Source organism: Coregonus clupeaformis, chromosome 6, assembly GCF_020615455.1.
Source record: "Coregonus clupeaformis isolate EN_2021a chromosome 6, ASM2061545v1, whole genome shotgun sequence".
Lineage (NCBI taxonomy): Eukaryota > Metazoa > Chordata > Actinopteri > Salmoniformes > Salmonidae > Coregonus > Coregonus clupeaformis.
In genome coordinates, this window is record NC_059197.1 from 37,445,361 (window position 1) to 37,467,006 (window position 21,646).

The 21,646-nt window shown below is 44.8% G+C and overlaps 1 protein-coding gene across 1 annotated transcript in view; it reads left to right on the forward strand.

Moving 5' to 3' along the window:
* LOC121568160 (FRAS1-related extracellular matrix protein 2-like) overlaps positions 1–21,646 on the forward strand; it is a 108,213-nt gene that overhangs the window by 57,298 nt on the left and 29,269 nt on the right. The window contains exons 6-8 of the mRNA XM_045220365.1: positions 1,655–1,885; positions 4,606–4,731; positions 4,860–5,111. Coding sequence (XP_045076300.1) covers positions 1,655–1,885; positions 4,606–4,731; positions 4,860–5,111 — 609 coding nt within the window. The remainder of the gene's footprint in view (positions 1–1,654; positions 1,886–4,605; positions 4,732–4,859; positions 5,112–21,646) is intronic.

Consider the following 21,646-nt stretch of genomic DNA (forward strand, 5'->3'; position numbering starts at 1 on the left):
AGGATGCGTCTGAAAATGCACCCTATTCCCTATATGGCGCAATACTTATTTATTGGACGTTGTGAGGCATTCGGTAGTGTCGCGTGCGTCACGGGAGGTGCTAGTCTAGCAGCTATGTAGAGCTAGCCTGCTGCTATATAGGCTAAAGCTAAAATGTCATAGCATTTGAACGCAGGCCTGCTGCTAGGCCTAGAGCTGCTGCTGGGATCAGGGCGCTGTAGTCCTCCTTCTGTTGTGAGAGAGACAGAGCCTCCATCCCAAATAGTGTCCTATTCCCTATATAGTGCACTACTTTTGACCAGAACCCATATAGGGCTCTGGTAAAAAGTAGTGAACTATGTAGGGGATAGGGGGTCTCATTTGGGATTCAGACAGAGTTAGGGAGCCAACTGTGCTCCTTCCTTCCCGCTTCTCGACCTGCTCTTTGAAGACAGGTGATATATATCCCGGCTCTGTTGAGCTCATCCATGTTATCTATGAACACATGTCAGCAAGAACTGTAGGAGCCCCATGAACACGTACAGGGCCCTTTTCCCTTCTCGATGCTGGCATATCAAAGCTCACTTTCCCATTCATTTCTTCAAAGAATTAAATGGTAATTTTGGTCCAAAACCCCAACTCATACATTTCTGCCTCCATCTGTGCACCATTGAAGCTCTTTAGTGTTGTCTTCTCTCTTCCTCACTTCAATCTCTCTCTCTCTCTCTCTCTCTCTCTCTCTCTCTCTCTCTCTCTCTCTCGTTATCTCTCTCGCTCTGTTCCGAGGAAGTGTGGAAAGTATCTGCTTCTTCATTTATTTGTTTGTTTGTTATTATTACTATTATTTATTTCTTTATATTTTTGTTGGTCTATCTCAGAGCGAGCCAGCCATGGGGTCTGCTCGGCTGCTATCATTTATTTACTGGGGACCTCCTGCTGGGAGCTAGCGCAGGGAGTGTGTGTGTGTCACGCTTCATCGTGGTTGTGTAGCTAGCTGAACAGCAGGAGTCCTGCCATCGTCACCAGCCATCAGTGACAGCAGGTCTGATCAAACAACACTGGCACAAACTACCACCAGCCAGCCGGGCAGGCTAGACTCAGTAGGCTGGGCAGTAACAACAATGTAAATCTACCAGTACTTCTACACTACCTGCAAAGACAACCTTGTTTTAAGTTGATTCTGCTTTACCCACAAGATAGTTTAATTATGTCAAGGTAATCTGTCTTGAAAGGAAGCAAAATTATCTCCCAATGTGGCATGGGAGGTAATTGACCTTGGTAAGATTGACAGATATTACAGTGTCCTCTGTGTTCAGTCAGACCACTAGGGGCCAGATAGAGAGACTCTGCTGTCAGGACATCCTGATTACCATCCTGATTACCATCCCCTCCTCCAAGTAATTATGTGATTACCATACTCCCTCCTCCTGGTCCACGTCAGGGCCATCTGCTAGCTGACACATCACAACTTCATCTAACGCTGACTGCTTCTCTGACTCCATCTCTGACTGGGCTCTGTTCTCAGTTGTTGACTAGTTATTATATCTGGATGCTACCTTTTGACCTTATGTTGTTGAATGCCACATTATAAGAACATTTGTATTATTTACATGTAATCATTTCCTCTTCCTCCTCCTCCCCTCTCTCCTCTCCTCTCTCCTCCCTCCTTGCCCAGGCATCGGCACCAGAGATGGTACGGCAGAGAAGGATAAGGACTTCCGTGGTAAAGCCCAGAAGCAGGTCCAGTTTAACCCAGGTCAGACCACGGCTACATGGAGGGTGAGGATCCTGCAGGATGGCGTGTACGAGCAGTCTGAGACCTTCCAGATTGTTCTGTCAGAACCTGTCATGGCTGCCCTGGAGTTCCCTGACACAGCCACTGTGGAGATCCTCGACCCAGCTGATGGTATGTACTACAGTTCCATGATCCAGAGTAGCTTGTTTTAACAGTCTAAACAGTGTAGGGTTCAAATGACTAATGTTTGATAAGTCATTACTACAGGTAGATTATTCATCAGTCTTAACAGAGATGATTGGTCTGAGGTTATCTCTATGGGAGAGGCAGGGTTTTATAGTAGGTGGGTGAGAACATCCAGGTCAGTGGATAACAAGACATGGACCTTCCTCAGCTTCATTAGTGTGTCCCATGTTAGTGAAGCTGCTCTGTTTTAGTGAAGCTGCTCTCTGTTAGTGAAGCTGCTCTCTGCCTCTTATCAATCCCTGGCCTGGCCCCAGAGCCTGCACTTAGCAACAGAGCATAGTCCATCTTAACCACAGCATGAAATCATGATGAGACTGAGAGTAAAGTTTTAGACCTGGGTTTAGCCTGCCTGCCTGAGTAAATGGAGACAGGAGACTATCATATTGGTCACATCATGGAAACCAACATGGGTGTTATACTTGGATTAAGGTTGCAAAATTCCCAAATTCCCTAAATTACTCCTGATTCCAGGCATCTTCCAACCGGGATTCTGGAAAACTTGGGAATTTTGGGACGGTTACCGGAGTATTCCAACCCCAGGTTAGATATAGTGATCAGTAGCACTGCAACAGTAATCCATATGGGAAGTTGTTTTCTCCAGAAAGGTAAATAAACAAGTTAAATTGGGTATGGAGAATCCCATGGTTATGGTCGGGGCCAGGGTATGGATGGACAACACTAGACTGGAGCCTTCCCAGGGCTCTCATGTTGTTCACACAAGGTCTGTGTCCCAAATGGCACCATATTCCCTATTTAGTGCACTACTTTTGACCAGAGCCCTAAGGGCCCTGATCAAAAGTAGTGCACTACATAGGGAATAGGATGCTATTAGGGACGTAGTTAAAGTATCTAAATACAGTTCAGAAAAACAATGTTTTTAAAAACAGCAGCTAAGCCGTTAATTCCCCTGTGATACTGTAGTTGGAAGGCTGAGGGAGGGAAGCTCTTGCATAATGTACATATAAATGCCTCTCCTCTCCTTCCCCCTCTGGGGTCCCGCTGTGTGAGAGGAGGAATATTCTGTCAACAACTTATGTTGGTTAAAATGTATGGAGGATGGTACTGTTTGTCTCACAAAAAACGTTAGTCCCTTGAGGGAAATTAAGAAAACTTGCTATCAACATCAATATTAATATTTTAGCGTTAGACATTAACATATCATTCTGCTTCATGACCACAAACATGTTTATACATTAACGTATGAAAATACTATTTTAGATTTCCATGATTTCCCAGCTTCTCAGAGTATGTCTGTGTCTCAAATGGCACCCTATTCCCTTTGACCAGAACCCTATGGGAATAGGGTGCCATTTGGGACTTATCTTACAACTAACCCAGTTTCTAGCAGCTCCTTTAAATCTGAATCTCTTCAACTGTCAAAATAGTTCAAGTTTAGTCAGAGAGAGAGAGCAAGAGAGAGAGAGAGAGAGAGAGAGAGAAGAGAAACTATCCACATTAAGGCCTGTCAGCTTGGAACTTAGAGTATGTTCTGCCTTGGTAGGAGCTGGTATTAAGGGCTATAAGCCTGAAGGTTCTGCCAGCCTGAGTAGGAGATAGAACATCTACTTGTTTAGCCAAGACAGGGCTGGGCAGGTCCAGTGTCCTGGTCAGTCAGTAATTGGTCAGGTGGGACTGTTGGGGTTTTTGAGAGTTCAGGCCCTGTTGGCACACTGGTACCTTATTAGCACAGACGTCCAGATTCAGAATCAGAGTAAAGAATAGGTTTTAAGAAGAAGAAACATTACAGTGATAGAGAGAATATTATAAACCTGTCTATGTGAGGTAGGTACTTCTTAGTGTAGGCCTCTGGGATGTAACTCAGGTCTAGTAACTTAGACACAGTCATGCTATGCAGAATAAAGGAGGAGAGGAGAGAAGGAGACAAGGAGAGGAAAGGACAGAACAGGGGGAGTGACTGTAATACAGACTGTAAAAAAATACCAATGGTTTAAACAGGTCTCTGCTTGCTAACAGAATCAAGACACGTCAGGTTTATTATCCAGGCCCACTTTTACTGTTCTTCCTCACATGTGAAGTCTACAGTACGGAAGCTGGACTCCTATTAACAATTCACTAAATGTATACGTATTTCCCTGAGAGGTCCCTGTGTGTCAGCTGTCAAATCAGAGAGGCTTCTAGGTAGTTGTATGTGCCAACCACTGATGTTAGACATCATATCCCCTGTATGGATCCCAAATGACGCCCTATTCCCAATATAGTGCCCTACTTTTGACCAGGGCCTGCATAGGGCTCTGGTCAAAAGGAGTGTACTATATAGGGAATAGGGTGCCATTTGCGACACAGACTATGTCTTCTGATAGTCTGCCTACGTTCACTGGGTCAACACATCCTTTATAGAACTCTGTTAAGTCCTCAGAGAGGAGCCTGGACCAGAGCACCAACAGTAATATACTGTAACTCAGACAGAAATATTCAACGCATCGTCGTACCCTCTTCTCATCAGCATAGCTTCTGTATTAAGTACGTACACAGTGAGTAGGATGTGATGGTTTATCTCTCTCTCTCTCTCTCTCTTTGTCGCCCCCCTCTCTCTCACGCTGCCTCCCCCTCTCTCTGACTCTCTTTCTCCGTCTCCCCCCACCCCCCACCCCCCCCCCGCCCTCTCTCTCGCCCTGTCCCCCCAGAGTCGACAGTGTTCATCCCGTCTGCAGTCTACCCTATAGAGGAGGACATCGGGGAGCTGCTGATCCCAGTACGCAGGAGTGGTGACATCACACAGGAACTCATGCTCATCTGCTACACACAGCAAGGTACAGTCCACACGCAAACGCAAACACACACACACACCATAGCTTCAGGTAATGTCCCTGCTAGAGTCCTCTCTCCTCTCCATCTCTCCCTCTCTTCTCATCCCTCTCTCGTTTTTTCTCTCCTACAGCCACAGCTACAGGGACCATCCCCACTACAGTCCTGTCCTATTCTGACTACATATCCAGACCTGAGGAACACAACAGTGTCCTGCGCTTTGATAAGGGCGAGACGGAGAAGTCCTGTCGTGTGGTGATCATAGATGACTCTCTGTATGAAGAAGAGGAGAGCTTCAACGTTACCCTCAGTATGCCCATGGGAGGCCGTCTGGGACAGGAGTACCACACTGCCAGGGTCACCATCATACCTGACCTGGACGACGGTAAGATGACCCTTCACTTTTCACCTTTGACCTTCAAACCTCTCGTCTGGAGGACAGGATAACAGTTACCAGCTGAGGAACGTGTTAATATCACTCTTGAATCGACTAGGTATGCATCCCAAATGGCACCCTATTCCCTATGTAGGGCACTACTTTCGACCAGGGTAGTTCACTTTATAGGGAATAGGGTGCCATTTGGGACATGTATTACAATGAAAATGTGTTTTTTCACAACGTGAGAGTGACAAAAAAAAAGATTGCTCCTGTCCTGTCACCTCTGATTATGTTAAGAAGAAGAATGTTAGCAGACTTGTTTTTTTTAAACGTTGCTTATAAGCAAAGGAGACTGTTGAGATGGTGTGTAAAATGGTACATTTACACAGTATTCACGAAACATCTAGAACAGATAGATCAAGGGACCTTCAAAAGGTACAAACAAACACACACGCACACAAACACACACACCTATACACAAAGATTGGAAAAGAAGAACACAACTACTCCTTAGGCAAAGTGAATTAATTACTTTACTACATTTACATTTACATTTACGTCATTTAGCAGACGCTCTTATCCAGAGCGACTTACTAATAGAAGCAGACTCCCATCTGTTGGATGTGGTTTTGTTTACGTATTTATGTATTGGTTAATTATATCCTTTAGATGAAGAGCATACCCTAAACTTTGAATTAACTTATGAAAGAAAAAATACTTGGTATGTTAAATGACTTATTGTTGCTATTCCGACTGATACAGGGAAACATGAGGTACACAAATGATGTAGTACCAACTGAATTAAACCAATAGAGGAATAGTGGCTAGTTTGTGTATGTACATGTGTGTGACCAGGTCCCATAGTGCTTTGGTCCAAAGTCGTGCACTGAGGAAGGAGTAGGGTGTCATTTGGGACGCAGCCCCTGTGTGTCTCCTCTTGCTGGAGGGAAACCCTTATCGCAAGGCTCATATCCACATGATAGTCTCCTGTAGCTCCTATCTCCCAAACAGCCTTTGTTCAACAGCACCTCTTGAGCGTTCCTTTCTTCCATATCTGCCTGGCTAGTTCCCTATCTCCCTTCTCCCTATAGACCCTGGCTGTGTGTGTGTGTGTGTGTGTGTGTGTGTGTGTGTGTGTGTTTGTGTTTGTGTGTGTACCCTGGACATCTAAAGAAAGCACCGCTGTGAAAGGGTGGCAGGCAGGGAACAGTGGATTTGAAAATCCCTTGGTATAATCGCTGAATCTTCCCTTTCAAACTTTAATCAAAACTCTCTGCACACACACACCTTCAAAACGGCCGTTTGAAACAGCTAATTGGGTTGATACAACTCTCCACTCAGCATTCCAGAACCTCGCTGCAGGAGTTTAATGGAGTCATAAAAGTATTGGAGGAGGCCTGTAGATGGAAAGAAAACGTTTAATGCAGATCATTAAGATACATTTAACATGGTTAGATCTACACCAGGGGGGCAATCCGAAATGGCACCCCATTCCCTAAATTGTGCACTACTTTTGCCCACATCCCAAATGGCACCCTATTCCCTATATAGTACACTTAATTTGCTCAGAACCCTATGGGCCCTGGTCAAAAGTAGTGCATTATGTAGGGAATAGGGTGGCATTTGAGACGCAACCCTGGTCTGAACTACCATCTCAGACTGAGTGAGGATTCACCAGATGTTCTTTCACAGGGTAGACCATCTAGACAGGACAGCTCCCCTCTTACCAAACATATCTCTCTAACAGTCAGGCCCTCTCATAAACCTGCCATGGACAGGATAGTAAATGATAGTTGAGCTCCACTCCCTACTCAAGACAAGAACCATGACGTTCTGGAGGATATCAATCAAATGTGGAACATAAAGGATAGACTGTATGACATATTCAATAACATCTTATCCCATTGGATATACATTTCACTTAATCATTGTTTGAGGGCATGGTTTCGTAATATCTCTTATTTTAAACAATCTGGTTTTGTAGAATAGAAACACATTTATTTATTTTCAGTCTTAGATCAATTCAAGTATCCCAAATACTTTGGGGCATGTATTTATTCTAGCATTCACTGTTTAATGTCCAAAAGGTTTCTCAGCCACTGAGTTGAGATTGGGCTAAAGGTTCTCTTATAGCCTCCTTGGGAACAGAGGCAGGCACACTACTTCAAGGGTGTGTGTGTGTGTGTGTGTGTGTGTGTGTGTGTGTGTGTGTGTGTGTGTGTGTGTGCGTGCGTGCGTGCGTGCGTGCGTGCGTGCGTGCGTGCGTGCGTGCGTGCGTGCGTGCGTGCGTGCGTGCGTGCGTGCGTTCCTTGGTATTCCCCTCAGAGTGTCAGAGCAGCTGTTGGGATGCTAAACGAAAGTGTTAATGGTTTTAATAGTCTGCACCCCTGTATAACAGCCCTGTATAACAGCACTATAATAGTCTGTACCCCTGTATAACAGCCCTGTATAACAGCACTATAATAGTCTGTACCCCTGTATAACAGCCCTGTATAACAGCACTATAAAAGTCTGTACCCCTGTATAACAGCCCTGTATAACAGCACTATAATAGTCTGTACCCCTGTATAACAGCCCTGTATACCAGCACTATAATAGTCTGTACCCCTGTATAACAGCCCTATAATAGTCTGTACCCCTGTATAACAGCCCTGTATAACAGCACTATAATAGTATGTACCCCTGTATAACAGCCCTGTATAACATACCTATAATAGTCTGTACCCCTGTATAACAGCCCTGTATAACAGCACTATAATAGTATGTACCCCTGTATAACAGTACTATAATAGTATTTACCCCTGTATAACAGCCCTGTATAACAGACCTATAATAGTCTGTACCCCTGTATAACAGCACTGTATAACAGCCCTATAATAGTCTGTACCCCTGTATAACAGCCCTGTATAACATACCTATAATAGTATGTACCCCTGTATAACAGCACTGTATAACAGCCCTTTAATAGTCTGTACCCCTGTATAACATCCCTATAATAGTCTGTACCCCTGTATAACAGCCCTGTATAACAGCACTATAATAGTCTGTACCCCTATATAACAGCCCTATAATAGTCTGTACCCCTGTATAACAGCCCTGTATAACAGCCCTATAATAGTCTGTACCCCTGTATAACAGCCCTATAATAGTCTGTACTCCTGTATAACAGCCCTATAATAGTCTGTACCCCTGTATAACATCCCTGTAATAGTCTGTACCCCTGTATAACAGCACTGTAATAGTATGTACCCCTGTATAACAGCCCTGTAATAGTCTGTACCCCTGTATAACAGCACTGTAATAGTCTGTACCCCTGTATAACAGCACTGTAATAGTCTGTACCCCTGTATAACAGCCCTGTAATAGTCTGTACCCCTGTATAACAGCCCTGTAATAGTCTGTACCCTTGCATAACAGCCCTATAAATCAAATCAAATTGTATTTGTCATATGCGCCGAATACGACAGGTGTAGACCTTAGTGAAATGCTTACTTACAAGCCCTTAACCAACAATGCAGTTTTAAGAAAAATAAGAGTTCCCTTTAGCAGGAAGTGTTGTACCCCTGTATGCACATCAGTCACTGGCTTCATCAATAAGTGCATCGATGACGTCGTCCCCACAGTGACCGTACGTACATACCCCAACCAGAAGCCATGGATTACAGGCAACATCCGCACTGAGCTAAAGGGTAGAGCTGCCGCTTTCAAGGAGCGGGACTCTAACCCGGACACTTATAATAAATCCCGCAATGTCCTCAAACGAACCATCAAATAGGCAAAGAGTCAATACAGGACTAAGATTGAATCGTACTACACCGGCTCTGACGCTCGTCGGATGTGGTAGGGCTTGAAAACTATTACAGACTACAAAGGGAAGCACAGCCGCGAGCTGCCCAGTGACACAAGCCTACCAGACGAGCTAAACCACTTCTTTGCTCGCTTCGAGGCAAGCAACACTGAAGCATGCTTGAGAGCACCAGCTGTTCCGGATGACTATGTGATCATGCTCTCCGTAGCCGATGTGAGTAAGACTTTTAAGCAGGTCAACATTCACAAGGCCTCAGGGCCAGACGGATTACCAGGACGTGTACTCAGAGCATGTGCTGACCAACTGGCAAGTGTCTTCACCGACATTTTCAACATGTCCCTGACTGAGTCTGTAATACCAACATGTTTCAAGAAGACCACCATAGTCCCCGTGCCCAAGGACACTAAGATAACCTGCCTAAATGACTACCGACCCGTAGCACTGACGTCTGTAGCCATGAAGTGCTTTGAAAGGCTGGTCATGGCTCACATCAACACCGTTATCCTAGACCCACTCCAATTTGCATACCGCCCCAACAGATCCACAGATGATGCTATCTCTATTGCACTCCACACTGCCCTTTCCCACCTGGACAAGAGGAACACCTACGTGAGAATGCTATTCATTGACTACAGCTCAGCGTTCAACACCATAGTGCCCTCAAAGCTCATCACTTAGCTAAGGATCCTGGGACTAAATACCTCCCTCTGCAACTGGATCCTGGACTTCCTGACGGGCCAGCCCCAGGTGGTAAGGGTAGGTAACAACACATCTGCCACGCTGATCCTCAACACGGGGGCCCCTCAGGGGTACGTGCTCAGTCCCCTCCTGTACTCCCTGTTCACCCATGACTGCATGGCCAGGCACGACTCCAACACCATCATTAAGTTTGCCGATGACACAACAGTGGTAGGCCTGATCACCGACAACAATGAGACAGCATATAGGGAGGAGGTCAGAGACCTGGCCGTGTGGTGCCAGGATAACAACCTCTCCCTCAACGTGACCAAGACAAAGGAGATGATTGTGGTAGCTGCACCATCAAGAGCATCCTGACTGGTTGCATCACCGCCTGGTATGGCAACTGCTCGGCCTCCGACCGCAAGGCACTACAGAGGGTAGTGCGTACCGCCCAGTACATCACTGCGGCCAAGCTTCCTGCCATCCTGGACCTCTATACCAGGCGGTGTCAGAGGAAGGCCCTCAAAATTGTCAAAGACTCCAGCCACCCTAGTCATAGACTGTTCTCTCTGCTATCGCACGGCAAACGGTACCGGAGCGCCAAGTCTAGGTCCAAAAGGCTTCTCAACAGCTTCTACCCCCAAGCCATAAGACTCCTGAACAGCTAATCATGGCTACCCGGACTATTTGCACTGCCCCCCCACCCCCACCCAATCTTTTTACGCTGCTGCTACTCTGTTAATTATTTACGCATAGTCACTTTAACTCTACCCACATGTACATATTACCTCAATTACCTCAACTAGCCGGTGCCCCCGCACATTGACTCTGCACTGGTACCCCCCTGTATATAGCCTCCCTACTGTTATTTTATTTTACTTCTGCTCTTTTTTTCTCAACACTTTTTTGTTGTTGTTTTATTTTACTTTTTTATTAAAAAATAAATGCATTGTTGGTTAAGGGCTGTAAGTAAGCATTTCACGGTAATGTCTACACCTGTTGTATTCGGCGCATGTGGCAAATAAAATTGGATTTGATTTGATTTGTAGTAGTGAGGAGATCGTTTCTAGACAACACACAGACTTGTCACAGTCAGTATGAAGATAAGACTATCACACTCTCACACACACTCTAACACATGCAATGATCTGTGGTTCATCCCAAATCACACCTTATTCCCTACTGTAGGTACGTCCTGACAGGTAATCAATCTACAGTACTGCTCTTCTCCTTCAACAGACAGGCCTTTCTAGTTTATCTAACAGAGTCCATTCCATTATCACCTCCTCCTTGTCAATTTTATCTATAGGCTGACATCAGCCCTGTCTCTCCAGGACTATCTCTCCATTTCTCTCTCTCCAGGACTATCTCTCCATCTCTGTCTCTCCATCCTTCCCTCTCATCGTATCCTGGCACCTTAAACACCCTCAACACCTGATGCAGGATGCTCTTGGGAGGTGCCGCCACACTGTTTTACCTCATGCCCTCTTTGTATTGATCAGGTTACAGCTCCTGGCGTCACTAGCGATGGAGTTAGGCAGCTTGTCAGACAGTAGCTTCAGGCTATGGTTTCCTCTCTGCCTCTTTGTCTTCATCTGATTCTTGACGCCATGCAGGCAGAATCAGGATCCCATTCTAAGATAACAATGTACACAAAGCAAGCTTCCAGGAAGTAGGTATTTCCCCCTGCCCTACCCACCCCTTCTGTGTGTGTGTGTGTCTGTGTCTGTGTCTGTGTCTGTGTCTGTGTCTGTGTGTTATTCTATACATGAACCTGTATGAACCACTCCACCCGGTCAACTGATATGCAGGAGGGAGAGGATCCTGGTTGTCAGTCAGACGCCCTGTCGGGGCCCCACGCCACGGCTCTGAGAACACGATGATGTCGGATAGATAAGGACTAAAGGGAAACTTAGAGGAGAGACTGTGACTGTTGTAAGCATGGGGAGCCTCTTTGTCTGAGGTAAACTAATCTCAGGACTGGAGACGTATTAAGGCTTGTTTCCTGTTGTTTTGGTTGTTAATTAACTAGAACAATGACAGTGTTCTATACCAAGACACAAAACATGCCAAAAAGTTCATGCCAAGAGGAACTTTAGTTCCATACATTTGGAATGATCAGTTTAATATTTTTTTACATTATAGAACACATTTCCGATACAGTCTGTAGTGTGATTGTATTAAACTGATACAGTGGTTTTCGTACCAGCATTGCCAGCACACTGCCTGTCAGACACAGAGCATGGAAATACAGATTACAGCCCACTCTCTCTCTAACTGTGACCAAAGGACGAGGTAGTATGTATAGCCTGGCAACGATTGTCAGTACAGTTAGCTAAATCTCATACAGCTGTGGTACCAGGCTAGTAGTGTGAGTTTTCAGGTGTTTATCAGTGATGTGCTACCTTCTATGATGCAGAGAAAATGTAGACTATTCAGTGGGCACACAGTGACAGGTAGGAAATGCCTTTTGCCTGTAACCACCTTAAACTGTTGACCCTTCAACCCAGTTCCTCTGAGAACACTTCACGTCCGCAGAAAACCCAGTTAGCTAATCTCATCTCAGGGTGCTTATAGGAAGTATTTCTTCCCTGTTTACCATCCTACCGGCCTCTCAAACATCCTTGACAGATACTCAGGCAGTACAGGCAGAGCATGGAATCAGCCTTTCTCCCCGGTTTGTTGTACTGTAGAAGTGGTGGTCTTTTGGGATGGTAAGTGCATGCACGTGTAGCATCTGTCCCTGCCAGTGAGGGTCCTGCGTCCTGCTGTGCCTCTCCAGGGTGGGCTGAGGTTTCAGCAGCTGGCATCTGCACCTGGTCCCGAATGGACTGACCTTGTCCCATTAAACACACACGCACACACACTATGTCCCGTCTGGGCTGACCCGGTCCCATTAAACAGTCAGGGGCCTTAGGAGGTAACTGTTTCCCCCCTGCCGAATTCCACTTTAGCACTTCCACTTCCAAAGAGAAAAGGATTAGAGCTGGACATTCAGGAGATGCAGCCAGTGTCCCTTCTAACCAAACACAACCAGAGATACAGTTGAAGTCGGAAGTTTACATACAGGTTGGAGTCATTAAAACTTGTTTTTCAACCACTCCACAAATTTTCATCCAGAAAATGATGTCATGGCTTTAGAAGCTTCTGATAGGCTAATTGACATCATTTGAGTCAATTGGAGGTGTACCTGTGGATGTATTTCAAGGCCTACCTTCAAACTCAGTGCCTCTTTGCTTGACATCATGGGAAAATCTAAAGAAATCAGCCAAGACCTCAGAAAAAAAATGGTAGACCTCCACAAGTCTGGTTCATCCTTGGGAGCAATTTCCAAACGTCTGAAGGAACCACGTTCATCTGTACAAACAATAGTACGCAAGTATAAACACAATGGCACCACGCAGCCGTCATACCGCTCAGGAAGGAGACGCGTTCTGTCTCCTAGAGATGAACGTACTTTGGTGCGAAAAGCACAAATCAATCCCAGAACAACAGCAAAGGACCTTATGAAGATGCTGGAGGAAACAGGTACAAAAGTATCTATATCCACAGTAAAACGAGTCCTATATCGACATAACCTGAAAGGCCGCTCAGCAAGGAAGAAGCCACTGCTCCAAAACCGCCATAAAAAAGCCAGACTACGGTTTGCAACTGCACATTGGGACAAAGATCGTACTTTTTGGAGAAATGTCCTCTGGTCTGATGAAACAAAAATATAACTGTTTGGCCATAATGACCATCATTGTGTTTGGAGGAAAAAGGGGGTCGCTTGCAAGCTGAAGAACACCAACCCAACCGTGAAGCACAGGGGTGGCAGCATCATGCTGTGGGGGTGCTTTGCTGCAGGAGGGACTGGTGCACTTCACAAAATAGATGGCATCATGAGGAAGGAAACTATGTGTATATATTGAAGCAACATCTCAAGACATCAGTCAGGAAGTTAAAGCTTGGTCGCAAATGGACCTTCCAAATGGACAATGACCCCAAGCATACTTCCAAAGTTGTGGCAAAATGGCTTAAGGACAACAAAGTCAAGGTATTGGAGTGGCCATCACAAAGCCCTGTCCTCAATCCTATAGAACATTTGTGGGCAGAACTGAAAAAGCGTGTGCGAGCAAGGAGGCCTACAAACCTGACTCAGTTACACCAGCTCTGTCAGGAGGAATGGGCCAAAATTCACCCAACTTATTGTGGAAAGCTTGTGGAAGGATACCCGAAACGTTTGACCCAAGTTAAACAATTTAAAGGCAATGCTACCAAATATTAATTGAGTGTATGTAAACTTCTGACCCACTGGGAATGTGATGAAAGAAATAAAAGCTGAAATAAATCATTCTCTCTACTATTATTCTGACATTTCACATTCTTAAAATAAAGTGGTGATCCTAACTGACCTAAGACAGGGAATTTTTACTAGGATTAAATGTCAGGAATTGTGAAAAACTGAGTTTAAATGTATTTGGCTAAGGTGTATGTAAACTTCTGACTTCAGCTGTACAACCTAACTACACATGTATTATAGGTACCGTGTGTAGACTGTATATGATCTCAATCAGTAAAGGGTATCTCTGGTACTTGGAGTCTGCTGCTTTTCACTTTTTATCGCCAGAAATATGATCCTCCTGCAGTCACTCAGGCGCCCGAGGACAGGAGCAGCCTCTCCCTGCCTGATTATAATAATTATTTACATTTTTTACATTTACATTTTAGTCATTTAGCAGACGCTCTTATCCAGAGCGACTCACAGCCAGTGAATACCTTTTTTTTTTTTTTTTTTTTTCTTTATACTGGCCCCCCATGGGAATCGAACCCACAACCCTGCCGTTGCAAACACCAAGCTCTATCAACTGAGCTACATCCCTGCCGGCCATTCCCTCCCCTACCCTGGACGACGCTAGGCCAATTGTGCGCCGCCCATGAGTCTCCCGGTCGCGGCCGGCTGCGACAGAGCCTGGATTCGAACCAGGATCTCTAGTGGCACAGTTAGCACTGCGATGCAGTGCCTTAGACCACTGCGCCGCTCATTTACTAGGATAATGTGTTTAACAGACGGGTGGCAGGTTTTATTGGAATACAGAAATGATACTCTGACCTACTGTAGTGCTTGCTGAACGTGCAGTCTAGCCCTGTAGGTATAATGTTAACACTACATTTAACACTACAGTTAACACTATAGTTAACACTGCAGTTAAAACTACAGTTAACACTACGCTACCTCTCCCTGAAAGGCTTCAGCACATCTGTTGCTGTCAATGTGACCTGGAGTCCAGGTGAGTCCAGATAGGGCGGTAGGGAGGTAATAACAGGGTTTAGGGTCAGCCCACTACTCTCTTCTCCTCTCATCCTCATCCAGGACCCAGACCAGACCCGCCCCATGTCCCACTCTCACCAGAACCATAATCATACCTTACAGACTGTAGAGCATTCCGGAGATTTACAGACCAGTGACACCACTGCATAAATACAAGGCTGTAATTCTGCTCTACAAGCATTCTCATGTTTTACTGTCCCACTCCATACCACACCCCTCTCCTTCCCCCCATTGTGTCCAGGTGCGTGGCATACACGGGCGATTGAGTCTCTATCAAACAGCAATTACCTGTGCGTGAAAGGACAAGTCCTGTCATACTTACGGAAGGCAGGCAGGCTGGCAGGCATACTGTGTACTGTAAATACATGGATGTGGACGTGGTAACGCCCTGGATAGCTATCTGTGCATGTAGAAGAGCTGTGTGTGTGTCTGTACATTCATGTGTGTGTGTGTGTGTGTGTGTGTGAATGATGTTTCTGAATCCTCTATTGTGGGTCTGACTAAGAACATCCGCTACTATTTCAATGAGATCACCGCCGCCTGCCAGTCTGCCAACGTGGCAGAAAGATTCCCTATTACAGCCCATATGTCTCTGGTCAAAAGTAGTGCACTATATACAGTAGGGAATAGGGTGCCATTTGGGACGCATTCACAGAGTGGGCCTACACATCTCACTACTTTAAAGTATAACATAGCTATACAGTGCCTTCAGAAAGTATTCAGAGCCCTTGACTTTTTCCACATTTTGTTACGTTACACCCTTAATCTAAAATTGATTAAATTGTTTTTTTCCCTCATCAATCTGCACACAATGGATGGTGCCAGGTTTCCTCCAGACGTGACACTCGGCATTCAGGCCAAAGAGTTCAATCTTGGTTTCATCAGACCAGAGAATCTTGTTTCTCATGGTCTGAGAGTCTTTAGGTGTCTTTTGGCAAACTCCAAGCAGGCTGTCATGTGGCTTTTACTAAGGAGTGGCTTCCGTCTGGCCACTCTACCATAAATGCCTGATTGGTGGAGTGCTGCAGAGATGGTTGTCCTTCTGGAAGGTTCTCCCATCTCCACAGAGGAACTCTAAAGCTCTATCAGTGTGACCTGACCAAGGCCCTTCTCCCCCGATTGCTCAGTTTAGCCGGGCGGCCAGCTCTAGGAAGAGTCTTGGTGGTTCCAAACTTCTTCCATTTAAGAATAATGGAGGCCACTGTGTTCTTGGGGACCTTCAATGCTGCAGAATGTTTTTGGTACCCTTCCCCCGATCTGTGCCTCGACACAATCCTGTCTCAGAGCTCTACAGACAATTCCTTCGACCTCATGGCTTGGTTTTTGCTGTGACATGCACTGTCAACTTTCCAAATCATGTCCAATCAATTGAATTTACCACAGGTGGATTCAATCAAGTTGAAATTGAGCTCAGGTGCATCATGTTTCCATTGATCATCCTTGAGATGTTTCTACAAGTCTCATAGCAAAGGGTCTGAATACTTATGCAAATAAGGTATTTCTGTTTTTTATTTGTAATAAATTTTCTAAAATTTCTAAAAACCTGTTTTCACTTTGTCATTATGGGGTATTGTGTGTAGATTTTTAAATCCATTTTAGAATAAGGCTGTAATGAAACAAAATGTGGAAAAAGTAAATGGATCTGAATACTTTCCGAAGGCACTGTATATACTGAACAAAAATATAAATGCAACATGCAAAGTGTTGGTCCCATGTTTCATGAGCTGAAATAAAAGATCCCAGAAATGATCCATATGCACAAAAGCTTATTTCTCTCAAATGTAGTGCACACATTTGTTTACATCCCTGTTAGTGAGCATTTCCCCTTTGCCAAGATAATCGATCCACCTGACAGGTGTGGCATATCAAGAAGCTGATTAAACAGCATGATCATTACACAGGTGCACCTTGTGCTGGGTGACAATAAAAGGCCACTCTAAAATCACACAACACAATGCCAAAGTTTTGAGGGAGTGTACAATTGGCATGCTGACTGCAGGAATGTCCACCAGAGCTGTTGCCAGAGAATTTAATGTTCATTTCGCTACCATAAGCCGCTTCAAACGTCATTCTAGAGAATTTGGCAGTACGTCCAACCGGCCTCACAACCACGTGTAACCACGCCAGCCCAGGACCTCCACATCCGGCTTCTTCACCTGCGGGATCGTCTGAGACCAGCCGCCCGGACAGCTGATGAAACTGGGAGTTTGCACAACTGAAGGATTTCTGCACAAACTGTCAGAAACCGTCTCAGGGAAGCTCATCTGCGTGCTAGTCATCCTCAACAGGGTCTTGACCTGACTGCAGTTCGGCGTCATAACCGACTTCAGTGGGAAAATGCTCACCTTCGACGGCCAATGGTATGCTGGAGAAGTGTGCTCTTCACGGATGAATCCCGGTTTCAACTGTACCATGCAAATGGTAGACAGCCTGTATGGCATCGTGTGGGTGAGCGGTTTTCTGATGTCAACGTTGTGAACAGAGTGCCCAATGGTGGCATTGGGATTATGGTATGGGCAGGCATAAGATATGGACAACGAACACAATTGCATTTTATTGATGGAAATTTGAAGGCACAGAGATGCCGTGACGAGATCCTGAGGCCTATTAACGTGCCATTCATCCGCCGCCATCAACTCATGTTTCAGCATGATAATGCACGGTCCCATGTCGCAAGGATCTGTACACAATTCCTGGAAGCTGAAAATGTCCCAGTTCTTCTATGGCCTGCATATTCACCAGACATGTCACCCATTGAGCATGTTTGGGATGCTCTGGATTGATGTGTACGACAGCGTGTTCCAGTTCCCCACCAACATCCAGCAACTTCACACAGCCATTGAAGAGGAGTGGGACAACATTCCAAAGGCCACAATCAACAGCCTGCGCAAAGAAGATGTGTCACGCTGCATGAGGCAAATGGTGGTCACACCAGATACTGACTGGTTTTCTGATCCATGCCCCTACCTTTTTTTTTAAAGGTATCTGTGACCAACAGATGCATATCTGTATTCCGAGTCGTGAAATCCATAGATTAGGGCCTAATGAATGTATTTCAATTGACGGATTTCCTTATATGAACTGTAACTCGTTGAAATTGTTGCATGTTGCGTTAATATTTTTGTTCAGTGTAGTTATAGTAGGTCATTGAATAATCCAGTATAACTTTAGATGACTTTATGTTTGATATGCAGCTGCTGCTACAGTATGTTCTTTATTAGAGAACTGTGATTAGTGTTATACAGTAGGCAGAGTAACAGTAACCCTGCTGCCTCCGTTAGATAAGGCATTCAGCGCTGTCGTTCAAGACTGATCAAGCAGCTTCTGTAGTTGGAGGAGTACAACAGTCCCCTTAAGGATGGAGGGTTGTGTGTGTGTGTGTGTGTCTTTGTGTGTGTGTGCGTGTGCATGTATGTGTTATAGCTGGGCGATATGGACAAAAATCCATATTGCGATAAATTGCCTGAATTTATGTGATAATGATTAACATTAATAACATAAATATGCACCACAGTTTTTTTCAAGTGCTAGCTGTGCCACTAGAGATCCTGGTTCTAATCCAGGCTCTGTCGTAGCCGGCCGCGACCGGGAGACCCATGGGGCGGCGCACAATTGGCCCAGCATCGTCCAGGGTAGGGGAGGGAATGGCCGGCAGGGATGTAGCTCAGTTGGTAGAGCATGGCGTTTGCAACGCCAGGGTTGTAGGCATCAATTGTCCCATTAACAATCACCCATATTAGCAAACTTATTTAGTTTCAAACGTCACATTTCTCTAGTATAGGCTACTTATCATAATGAATGAAATCAGCAAAATGCCTGCGATAAGTGATCGGTGTGGTCGATGTTGATCATTTTTGGTTTATCGTCCCAGCTATAGTGTGTGTATGTGTGTGTGTCTCACTTGTCATCACACACACATACAGTTATTAAGACAGATCTTTTTTTTTATGCTGCTGCTACTCGTTGTTTATTATCTATGCATAGTCACTTTTACCCCTACCTACATTTACATATTACCTCAATTACCTCGACTAACCTGTACCCCTCACACATTGACTTGGTACCGGTACCCCCTGTATATAGCCTTGCTATTGTTATTTTATTGTAATTTTTTTATTATTTTTTTTGTCACTATTTTCTTAACTCGTATTTTTCTTAAAACTGCATTGTTGGTTAAGGGCTTGTAAGTAAGCATTTCACGGTAAGGTCTACACCTGTTGTATTCGGCGCATGTGACAAATAAAATGTGACTTGATTTGAGATGCTTCACTGTAACATGTCCTTTGTCTTCTAATCTCATGTTCAGCGGTTACTTTACACTACGAAGTTCACTCTGTAAAATTCAAGGAAATTATTCTACTTCCTAATAAACAATGGTTTGTTTTCCCAAGATTATAAATGGCACCTCACTGTCAAAATGACACCCTATTCACCCAAATCTGTGTCATTTTGGATTACTTACTTAGTCCTCTTTGTCCCGGGTGAGAAATATGGCTGCAACAACCTTCTACCACTGGAGTCTTTGGCCACAGATTGAGCCCTGTTTGTGGCCCATTTAGGATGCTACCTAGCTAAACCTCCACCTGCCTTGACCTCAGGTAACTCTACCCAGAGAGAGGTGTGCCTGGGTCTGGGTCGGAGCAAGGTAAGCCCTGCGGTGTGGTGGTGCTGGGTCTAGCTGAGTCCTCCCTCAGCCCAGGAGCCAGGGGTTTATCTTACACCTAAAGGGCCGTGCCTCTTTGAAGATGGTGTTTGTCTGCTGTACAAACCAACCTTACCTGATTACTACAGCTGCAGGTCTTGGACTCTGCACACACACACACACACACACGGATCTGATTACCGCAGTAGTGTGGAGAACGAGCTGAGACAGTCTAAAGTTTGATTTGTAGGGAAAGACACTGGCAGCTACATAAACCCTGACACCACACACCCTTTGTCTAGGTTTGATCTCGACACACACACACACACTTTTTCACATCCCAAATGGAACCCTATTCCCTACATGGTGCACTTCTGACCAGAGCCCGTCAAAAGTAGTGCACCAAATAAGGGATAGGGTGCCATTTGTGACACATCCTTTTTCTTTGTTTGCTCTCGACACACACTCTTTGTCTAGGTTTGTTCCCGACCTAGATAAAGGAGGAACGGTATATTTGTCCTGTGTGTGCACCCTGAAAGCATATTACCAATTCAAGGCACTTTCATACCTGACAACAATGCCTTCAACCACAAATCCTCATGCTTTGTCTAAAGCAACATTTTTCCCTCTGCAGCTAGTCTGACTTGCTAATACTGTGAGATTATGATATCCAATCCTTTTTAAATTGTTGAAAAGTGTTATGGTATTCTTTGAGTCCAGATAAGTAAATAAGGTGTTAGAATAGATATCATTTACATCTCTTTACACCTGTCTGATAAACACAGATATCAGCCTGTCTGATAAACATAGATATCAGCCTGTCTGATAAACATAGATATCAGCCTGTCTGATAAACGTAGATATCAGCCTGTCTGATAAACATAGATATCAGCCTGTCCGATAAACATAGATATCAGCCTGTCTGATAAACATAGATATCAGCCTGTCTGATAAACATAGATATCAGCCTGTCTGATAAACACAGATATCAGCCTGTCTGATAAACATAGATATCAGCCTGTCTGATAAACACAGATATCAGCCTGTCTGATAAAGATAGATATCAGCCTGTCTGATAAAGATAGATATCAGCCTGTCTGATAAACGTAGATATCAGCCTGTCTGATAAACGTAGATATCAGGCGTTTTGCTTTACACAGTATAAAGTCACAGTAATTGCTCTTATTTCACATGCTTTGAAAAGCTCTTCATGTATAATTTCCTCTTTCAGTGTTTATTTAGATTAAGTCAATGCATCAGATAAAATTAGTATTTGCCTTAGTTGCTGCAGTACTGCTACAGTACTGTTTTATCAGATGGACAGATTAGTTCTATACAGAGGTATTTTTCAGCCATTATTAGCTTCTTCTCCTCCTTCTCTCTGCTCTCCTCCTCTCCTCCTCTCATATCTTCCCATTTATCTGTGTCACTTTGAGATGAGAAACACAGCTAACTACCAGACCAGCCTAGAGGTGTGATCATCATCGTCATGGAAACAGGGTATATGCCCTTGGCGATATCACCACCATTCAATTCATTCATGTGTTCACCATGGCTATGTCTGAAATGGCATCCTGTTCCCTGTGTAGGACCAGGCTTCTGCTGTTCAGTAGTCTGGAGAGAAGGGTTGGTTTGATCCATTTTCACACACAAAAAAACAAGTAAAGCGCTTAATCATATAATTCAGAGCCAACAACTGCCACTCCAGTTTTACCTCAAAGTTGTTTATTTTCCCAGAACGTACAGTAAATGAGCCCAGGGTCCTACTCTTACTGTGAGGGCCGTTACACTCAATCAACACCCTCCCTGTGTTTCTGGTTGTTTGAGTCAGCTGTGATGTTAGTTGACAGCAACTTCCCAAGAGACAGCCCAGTTCAAAGCACGCAAAGTACAGAGAGGGAAAGAGGAATAAAGAGAGAGAGAGCAAGAAGAAGAACGAGAGAAAGTGAGAGAGAGAGAGAGAGAGAGAGAGAGAGGGTGTCAGAGGGAGTCAGAGGAACAGAACAGTGTCGGGGAGATTGACTGTAGAGGAATCTGGGCTCAGGAAAGTACTAATTGTAGACAGGCAGGCCTGGACTCCTCCAACTCCTCTACGTATG